The sequence below is a fragment of the Nicotiana tomentosiformis genome, chromosome 3, assembly GCF_000390325.3.
Source record: "Nicotiana tomentosiformis chromosome 3, ASM39032v3, whole genome shotgun sequence".
Classification (NCBI taxonomy): Eukaryota; Viridiplantae; Streptophyta; class Magnoliopsida; order Solanales; family Solanaceae; genus Nicotiana; species Nicotiana tomentosiformis.
In genome coordinates this window covers 131,570,767-131,580,345 of record NC_090814.1, presented here as the reverse complement: position 1 = coordinate 131,580,345, position 9,579 = coordinate 131,570,767, and the positions used below count along the sequence as shown (strand labels likewise).

Genomic DNA, 9,579 nt, shown 5'->3' with positions numbered 1-9,579 from the left:
AGAAGAGTCGCAGCACATGATCCACATGATTGTTAGAGGGGTCGATATTCCTCAGGGGGCCGTATTCAAACGCACCAAGGTGTCGGTCACGAGGGAAAAGCGGACTCGAAATGGGTTGAAGCACAAGCTTTCGAAAAAGTCAGAGAAAAGGAAGTCATAGACTTCATTTGGGACCAGATCATATGTCGATTCGAGATGCCCTCTGAAATTGTATATGATAATGGAAAATAATTTATCGGCGGCAAAGTAACTAAATTTCTCGAGGATCACAAGATTAAAGGGATCCTATCAACACCTTATTATCCCAGTGGGAACGGACAGGACGAATCGACCAAGAAAACCATCATCCAAAATCTTAAAAAGAGATTGACCGACGCCAAAGGAAAATGGAGAGAAATACTACCAGAGGTTCTATGGGCATACCACACAACATCGAAATCCAACACCGGAGCAACACCGTTCTCGTTAGTTTGTGGCGTCGAAGCTTTGATCCCGGTCGAGGTTGAAGAACCTAGCATCAGGTTTCAATATGCAACAGAGGAGTCACATAACGAGATCATGAACACGAGCCTAGAATTGTTGGACGAAAGACACAAAGCCGCTCTCGTCTGATTGGCCGCTCAAAAAAAGCGGATCGAAAGGTACTACAATCGAAGAGACAATATCCGATATTTTAACATCGGGGACTTGGTGCTAAGAAAAGTCACCCTCAACACCCGAAATTCGAATGAAGCGAAACTGGGTCCGAACTGGGAAGGACCGTACCAGGTTCACAGAATCATCGGAAAGGGATCCTACAAGCTCGGCATGATGAATGGCGAACAACTGCCGAGAAATTGGAACGTATCGCACCTAAAATGATACTACTGCTAAGGTACGACCCCTTCAATTTTCATTTATATTTTAAACTAACCCTTGCAGGTGTTCGAGTAGAACCATACGAAGCCTTTAGGTCTTAAAGCATGCGTTGCACTCTTTTTCCCTTAGACCGGTTTTGTTTTAAATGGGTTTTCTGGCGAGGTTTTTAATAAGGCAACCATTGATCGTGCTAACTTAGAATAATTCAACAGTATCCGAGGTTTATTTACAATCAACCTCGAATACTGGGTGGCATTGCCCTCCAATGTCAACTTTGATGCGAAGAAATTACTCCATGGCAGCAGGGTCTCGATAGAAAAAAATTGTAAGGGCCAAACGATCAAACAAACCGTGCCCGCGTAGTTTGCTTGATCTATGGCACAGAACATGTACGCATGTATAATTATTTATAAAGAGAAGTATTTTTCTTTGCCGATATCTCATGCCTTAGAAATTTTTTTCTACTTTACAATTTTATACTCTCGATCTATTATGTAAACATGCTTAAGGGCCGACCATAACCAGAGTTCGGATAATTACCCCCACGCTCGGGGACTATCGTCCGAAAAATAAACGAGATCGAATCATTAAAACTCTGAGATCATAAGACCTTTTAAGCAACCCTCGATCTTTATAGGCCACGACCACCCCACTCGGGGACTGACACTTCGGGCAAGCTCGAAGTAAAACAGAATAATAAGACCAAGAGGCAAATCCCGAACTAAAAAGACTACGGCCGAATTAACACGGTTCAGAGACATCCGAATTTCATAACAAAATAGGCCTTCGAATTCCCTCATAAAGCCAGTTAAAAGGGCTACCCCCGGCAAAATCATAAAAGGTTTCGATAATATCAAACCTCGAAAACTTTAATGAGTACAAAATTGTTCAAACTCCTGAACAGTTCCTTATTGCATGCTAAGGTATTACAAGTTTTGCAAATACAAATGATAAAAAAACATTTCAAGCCGAAAAGAGGAGAAAGCCATAAACAATTTTTTTACAAAGGCTATATCGGCCTAATGCAAAAGCCTAAGGGCTGTTTTTGCTTTGAGTTCGAGAGATCATCCTCGCTCAAATAAAAAAATCTAAGGATTACCTTACTTCGAGTTCGAGCAAGCACTCACTCGATCATTAAGCCTAAGAGCTATACTAGTTTGGTTTCAATCAAATTGTCTAAACCTCGGACCCTAGAATACAACTTCATAATTTTATAAGGCAGAAAGGAAGAAAGTTTTTATATATACACGTCAAAAATCATTTATAAAGGCAACATGGCCCGATCAAATTTCTCTACAAAAAAATGAAACAGTCTTAAAATAAACACAAAAAATACTAAAGGGCTTAGTCTTCTCCAGGAACAACATCTTCGCTCTCGAGGCCTTCTTCGCTTTCAGATCCGCTCATACTCCCAGAATCATCATCATCAGGAAAGGCTATCACTCTGGCTTCAGCTTCGAGCTCCTTAGCATTCTCGATCTCGGCTGTAAGATCAAAGCCACGAGCATGGATCTCCTCGAGAGTCTCCCTTCGAGACTGGCATTTAGCATTCTCGGCAACCCAGTTTGCTCGAGCCTGAGCAACTTCAGCAACCTTCTTTGCTCGAACCTGAGAAGCTTCAGCATCGGACCGGTAGACGGCCACCATTGCATCAACATTAGTCATGGCCGTTTTGACCTCCAATTTGGCCGCTGCAAGTTCTGTGGCCAGCCTCTCTCGATCGGCTTGCACCAAGGCTTTCTCTTTCAAGGTTCGGAGTTGGGTCTCAGCCGAGGACAGTTAAGCTCGGACAACTTCCTTTTCTTAGGCAACGCGGTCCATATTCTTCTTCCACGCCTCGGCCTTCACTTTCACTGCGTCCACTTCCTCACGAAACCGCCCGATCACATTGAGCTTTCGCTGGACCTATGGGACCGAACAGTTAGCCACCACGCCCGAGTTAGTATTATTAACTTCAAAGATTCTTTTTACCTGCTCAGCCAGATCAGGTTGTTCTTTCTGAGATGCTTCTAGCTCAGCCCGAAGTCCTTTTGCTTCCCCTTCTCTCTACTCACTGAGAAACTTGAAGGCATCTTTCTCCTCAGTAAGCCCTCGATTTTTGGCTTCGTAAGGGCTCAGCTCCCCTCGGGATCGAAAGAAAGCCTCGTGATGAAGCATAGAAGCCTACAAAAATAGAAATAAGGAATTATATAAGGACAAAAGTACAAGTATGAAAATTGACAAAGAAAATATGAACTTACCCGGTTCAGGGCCTGTTGGGCTTCGTTGAAAAGACAAGGCACTCTCATCTTGTCAATCTGGGCTTGGTCTTCTTCCTTGACCAAACATCGGAGGTAGCTAGCCACCCCTACGGGGACAGCAAGTACCTGGGCAACCTCCGGGACCGTGATAACGATTATTCGCTTATGCCCGAGATTGGCACTAGGGGTCGGAAACCGATTGGTCAGTTTAAAACTTAAGGAAGCCTCGCCCGAGCTCTTCTTCGGAGCCTACAAGTTATTTAGACCGGTGACATCTTCTATACTAACAAAGTAACCACGGAAATGATCTTCCTTTCTGTGGGCTCCCTCCCCATGACAAGTCTCTACGGCCTGAGCGTCGCGTATCATCAACTCAGAAAATGAAGGAAGCGAGGGGAAATCCCCGATCTCTATTACCCCAAGTGGGTCTTTTGGGGCGCCGCCTCCGTATTGGGGGGCCTCAAGCCCCGTTTATGCATCGGCATCCACCACCTCTTTAACGGTCTCTTTGCCCCGAGATAAAATATCTTCGGTTTCTCTCGGCTCGGGGACTTGGGCCGAAGTCTCTTCCTCGACCTCATCAAGCCTAGACGGAGCAATATCAACTCCCACCGGTCCCAAAGATCTCCAAATCTCGGTGCTAGCTTGCGCACTGGCCACCAGCCAGGAATCATTTTCTTTCTCTTCTTCTTCTTTCCTTAGTCTTTGGACTGACTCCATAGTCACCAGGATTGTGTTCCCCTTGGGTTTGCGGGATGTTCTCTTCTTGGGTTTTTGGCCCTTGGAGTTCGAGGCCCTTTTTGTCACGACCCAAACCGATGGGCCGCGACGGGCATCCGGTACCTTATTCAACCGAGTACCAATATAGCATATCATTCTTATCGTACATTTATTGGCAAATGGGCCAAACGGGCCATCATAGGCTAACTAGAATGAACATGGGGGAGTACTCCATATAGGACGACCCAACCTGATATAAAAACTTACACATGTGACATACAGGCCTATAAGGCCAACATGATCATTTGTAAAGTCAAAACATAGGCCGACAAGGCCATACAATCTTCATATACCTGACATCTGTCTACAAGCCTCTAAGAGTACATAAATATCATAAAGGTCGGGACTGAGCCCCGCCATACCAATCAATACATGTCCTAATTATACTGACCAAATAAGCAACTCCGGAGCAAATGGAGCGCACCAATATCTTCCGCTGAGCTGATAGCCTACTTGGAGGACTCTCGACCTGTCTATCGGGACATGTGGACATGAAACGTAGTGTCCCCAGGAAAAAGGGACGTCAGTACAAATAATGTACCGAATATGTAAGGAATAGAAATCAGTAATAATAATAGACATGAGAGAAGCATGGAGTAAAAGACTTGACATGTACGTCTTCATAGCTCTGTGAATCATTTCATTTTTATAATGTCATGCCTATGCGTATAAATGTCATACCATGCATAGGTATATACATTCATAACATCATCAAGCCTCTGAGGGCATCCCATCATATTATTTCAGCCACTGTGGACAAATCATCAACGTATACCAGCTGATCAGGTGGTGGTGCGTATATAACGCCATAACCTTTTCCCATATCCCATATACATATAATATACGCGTATATAATGCCATCTGGTCATAGGTCAATATACATGTATAAATGCATGAAGTGCATAAGAATTACGTTAATAAGATTTCTCAGAATGTCATAAAAATCAATATGCCTTTCGGATACTTTATCAAATACGTATTTTTCTGAGACCCGTGAACAGAAGATATAATAATAATTCACATGGGGAATCAAGAATATAGACACCCCTAGTATTTCTATGAATAGATTCATTTATGAAAGTTGCGTATTTTGCTCGTTTTATTTGTATTATTTGGATCACGCCAAAAGGAAAGAAGGAATAGCCTTAACATACCTAAGTCGATTTCCTTGACAATCCCTCTAACACACGTCTTTTGTGATAAAACACGTGACGACGGATCGAAGTAGAGAAAAATCCGTATAATATTCTTGAGAAAGATTGTACCGTGCTCTCTTAGAATTGCAAATCTCATTGCGATTACACAGTATAACTTTGTTGCAAATTTCTTAGAGTGTGAATCCGTATTGAATCTTCATCCCTCTCTTGTCATAATATAATCTTTGGAGCAACTACTGATAAGTTAAGTAAAGAATTTGCTAAACTAATGGGGAGTGAATTTGAAATAAGTATGATGGGTGAGCTTAATTTCTTCTTAGGCTTACAAATTAAACAAAATTCAAATGGAACTATGATCTATCAGCAGAAGTATGTGAAAGAGTTGCTTAAAAGGTTTAAAATGGAAGATTCCAAAGAAATTGACACTCTTATAGCAACAACCACAAAATTGGATGTAGATGAACCTGGTTCATCTGTTGATCAAAAGTTGTATAGGGGAATGATTGGCTCCTTGTTATATCTCACTGTTAGCAGACCTAACGTTGTTTTCAGTGTAGGACTTTGTGCTAGATTTCAGGCAAATCCAAAGGAGTCTCACTTGACTGTTGTCAAGAGGATCTTGAGATACCTAAAAGGCACCACTGACCTTTGTCTATAGTATCCAAAAGGTAGTAATTTCAACTTAGTGGGATATGCTGATACTGATTATGCGGGTTTTCTTGTGGATAGAAAAAGCACCTCTGGTATGGCATATTTTCTTGGCTCATGTCTTGTGTCTTGGGCCACCAAAAGCAAAATTCTGGGACCTTATCTACTGCTGAAGCTGAGTATGTTGCTATTGCCTCATGTTGTGCTCAATTGTTGTCGATCAAACAACGATTAATGGATTTTATAATTGATGTAGGTTGTATCCCCATCTTTTGTGATAACATTAGTGCAATTAGTTTAACCAGGAACCTGGTTCATCACAAAAGAACTAAGCACATAGATGTTATGCATAACTTTTTGAGGAACAACTATGAAAAAAGGTTTGATCACTGTGGAATTTTATGCTACTAACAAACAAATAGCTGACATCTTCACAAAAGCTCTAAGTAGAGATCACTTTGAAAGGAAAATATTAGAATTATGGATGATTAAGATCATCTACCCTCTTTAAATTTGATTTGGACTTAGCCATTTCTCCAATTCGAAACTACCCTGCCGTCAAACAACTCTCACAATCTTCTCTCATCTTTTCTAAAACACTCATCCAAACACAACAATGGCAAACCTTTTTGAGAATCCCTCATCACCACCTAAGGAAACTACACTCACACCATCTATCACACCTTCACCCACACCTACCTCTAAGAAAGGAAGGTTCAAGATGATTGCTCGCAAGGTAGTCGTTGGAGGAGAACAAATCAAGAAAATCAATGAGCAATTAAAAGCAAGTCGGGCAGAAGAACCCCAAAAATTTGAAGAATCATTTAAGTGTGCAACTGAGGGGGAAGAAACTGTTTCATATAAAATAGAGCAGGTAACATCTAGTCAAAAAATTACATCTGAGACAATCTCTGAGGTTGCTGAAAAACTGGAAAATAGTTTGGTTTTGGTAGGAACTATGGCTGGGGTTGAAACAACTGAATCTGGAAAATTGGGTGGTAAAAATAAAAAGAAAAAAGAAAAAGAGAGTGAGGGTACTCAAGGTTATGTGAGGGGAATGGGAAAAGGAGTGGCTAAATCTTCACCCACTCCTGTTGGGTTGACTGAAGAAACAAGAGCTATGGTAGTGAGCAGTGAGGAATCTGCTGGAGAGGAAGAAAGTTTGAGAGAAAAAAGGGGGTAGTGGGTCTGGAGAAGCTATTGAGAGGTTGGTTAGTTAGGGAAGAATATTCAAGAACTTGTTCCATATGTGAAGGAACCCCTCGAAGATCTATTGAAACGAGTGTCTGACAGTTACAATCCTAAACAGAAGAAGAGTTTAGGAGTTAAAATCCTTGGAACTGTTAGGGCAAACAAGAAGAGAAAGGCTGCCTCTTCTATCCCTGTAGAGACTCCTCCTACAAGAGGAAGAGATACAAGGAGTCAGAAGAAGCAAAGTGAGGCTGAACTGGAAAAAGCCCTAGAAGACAGTAAAAGAAAAGTTGCTTCAAAGGGAAAGAAGAAAATGGTTGAGCATGTTGAGGCAGTTGAAATTGAGGAGATGGACCTGGTTCTTCGTGATGAAGACAAGGAAGAGGTTGCGACTCCAAAGACAAAGAAAAGAAAGACTTCCAAAAAGAAGTCCCCTTCAAAGACAAAGTCTGCAGAACCTTCTACCTTGGTGAAAAGAACTAAGTCTGTCGTGAAATCTAGAAAGTGAAAATAGTAGAAGAATTAGAGAGTGAAGAAGAAGAAAAAACTGATGAAGAACATGATAAGAAGAAGAAGAAACCGGTGAAGAACAAGACAAGAAGGAGAAGTTTGGAAAAAGAACCATCTTGAAGGGTAGACTCCTCAAGGACTTGGAGGAGGAAGGCATGGTCATGCTACTGGAAAAACTACAACTGCAAGGTTGGAAGGACATGGTCCTTCAGATGGATAGAAGGCTTGCCAGGGTTGAGATTGTAGAGTTTATGGAAAATTTTGAGATAAAAAATGGCAGAGTCACCAGTGTGGTGAAGGGAGTGACTGTAAGCTTCGACGACAAAGAATTGAGAGAGATTCTGGGTGTACTTCTGAAGGGTACAATGATTACAAAAATCTCAAATGGCCAAGCCTAGAGAACCTCCTTACCTCCCTTGCCATTACAAGGAAGTTTGCTGACAATGAGTTAGAGCTAGAGGCCAAGGCTATATACAAAAGTGAGATGAATCCACCCCACAAAGTGTTATTTGAATTTGTTAACAAGGTCATGTTGCCCAGGCAGGAAAAAAGGCAAATTGCCACATTCATAGACTTGGTCTTTATGGGATGCCTGGATAGTGGGAGGCAGATTAATTGGCCTAAATTTATTATTGGCACCAAAACTCACGCCATACCCTATGGTTTCATTCTCAACCACTGTATTGGATCACTTCAAGGTTCCCTTAAAGAAATGGGATATTAGTACAAGCAAGGATCACTTTGGAGCAAACACCTTGACTGCTTGTGACTATGAAGTCCATGCTACTGTTAAAGAACCTGGTTCATCCAAGAAGGTGCCTGTGAACAGCAAAGTGAGAGCCTTGGTACAAGAGAGTGGAGCTAAGGATGCTGAGATTGAGAGGCCGAAAAAGAGGCTGGTTGAAGTAGAAACTGAGAGGGATGATCTCAGGGCTGAGCTTGCAAAGGAGAAGGAGAAGAATGAAGGCATTCTTCATGATATGTTAAAGCTACTTCAAGCCAAAAATCAAGAACCTAGTCCTTCCCAGCCTTGAAACCTTCCTAGCCTAGTTAGACAAACCAGTGACCCTGATGTGATTTCTTTTTGTTCATGATCCAGTATCTTTATTTTTCTTTATGCTTTGTGGATGGCTAGTATCAATGTTAATCAACTGTTTTTGTGCTCTAACTGTTTGTTGATGCTTTTTAGATAGCTAATATCATTAGATTGATATATGATGCTTGACTCCGTGATTGCATTTGAAGTAGCCCTAGTGGCCATGAGTAGTATCTATTAAAATATAGTTATCTAACATAATTATGCAACTTTTCGATGATGCCAAAAGGGGGAAGATAGGTTGTGCTTTTTGCTTTGGACTGTGATGTTTATAACCTAATGAATCTAGTCCTTGAGGATTTGTGACTTTAAATAGGTAAGTGTTCTTACAATGTGTTGATGTTGAGCTGAGTTGAAACAAGTCTTATGCTTATGAAGAGCACAACGTTTGTCATCATCAAAAATGAGAAATTTGTTGGCCTAAGTGAAGATTGTTTTGATGATCTCATACATAGTGTACACATACACAAGCAAATTCGAGCACAAGGCATACACGTGAAGGAGATAAGCTTAAGTGGTTTTATCCTATATCTCCTGAACGAAAAAATTGCATAAGTGATAAGGAGAAGGACTCCTTACTTAAAGAGAACTCTATCCTAGATAAGGGAGGAGTTAATGTTGGTGTTGTATTAATGGGCGATGGTTTGTTGATACAAGAAGGAAGCTCTGTAAAAGCAACGGGAAGAATTGCTCAGATACCCGTGAGTGAGGCTTATTTGGGTCGTGTTATAAATGCGCTGGCTAAACCTTGAAGATAACTAGAACTCTTCCACCATACAAGAGTATAACTTTAGAACTCTAGTTATTTCCTATTCTACTAACTCTATATATTGCAGGATGTTCTCATTTTATAGGTGCGCACAAACGCTGAAGTTAAACGTGAGTTGAGAGCAAAATAGCAAGGCATTTTGCAAGCAATTCCTGTGTGATTTAAGTATGCGAACCTGAAGCTACATGAATCAGATAGAAAATCTAGTTCCAAGTATCTGTCTTTTATTCTAGTTTCATTGTAGTAGAGCTTTTGAGTTATACCTTTCAGCTTTATCTAGAAGCAATTGTACTAGGTACTCTGAGTGTTGCACTCAAGTTAGAGTTAACT

The 9,579-nt window shown here is 41.2% G+C and overlaps 1 protein-coding gene across 1 annotated transcript; it reads left to right on the top strand.

Moving 5' to 3' along the window:
* The first annotated feature begins 6,299 nt into the window (after positions 1–6,299).
* Positions 6,300–8,418, top strand: LOC104090927 (uncharacterized). The gene is made up of 4 exons (XM_070199185.1): positions 6,300–6,862; positions 6,977–7,343; positions 7,665–7,961; positions 8,083–8,418. Exons 1-4 carry the CDS (start codon positions 6,300–6,302, stop codon positions 8,416–8,418), a joined length of 1,563 nt encoding a protein of 520 aa, XP_070055286.1.
* Positions 8,419–9,579: the final 1,161 nt, after the last annotated feature.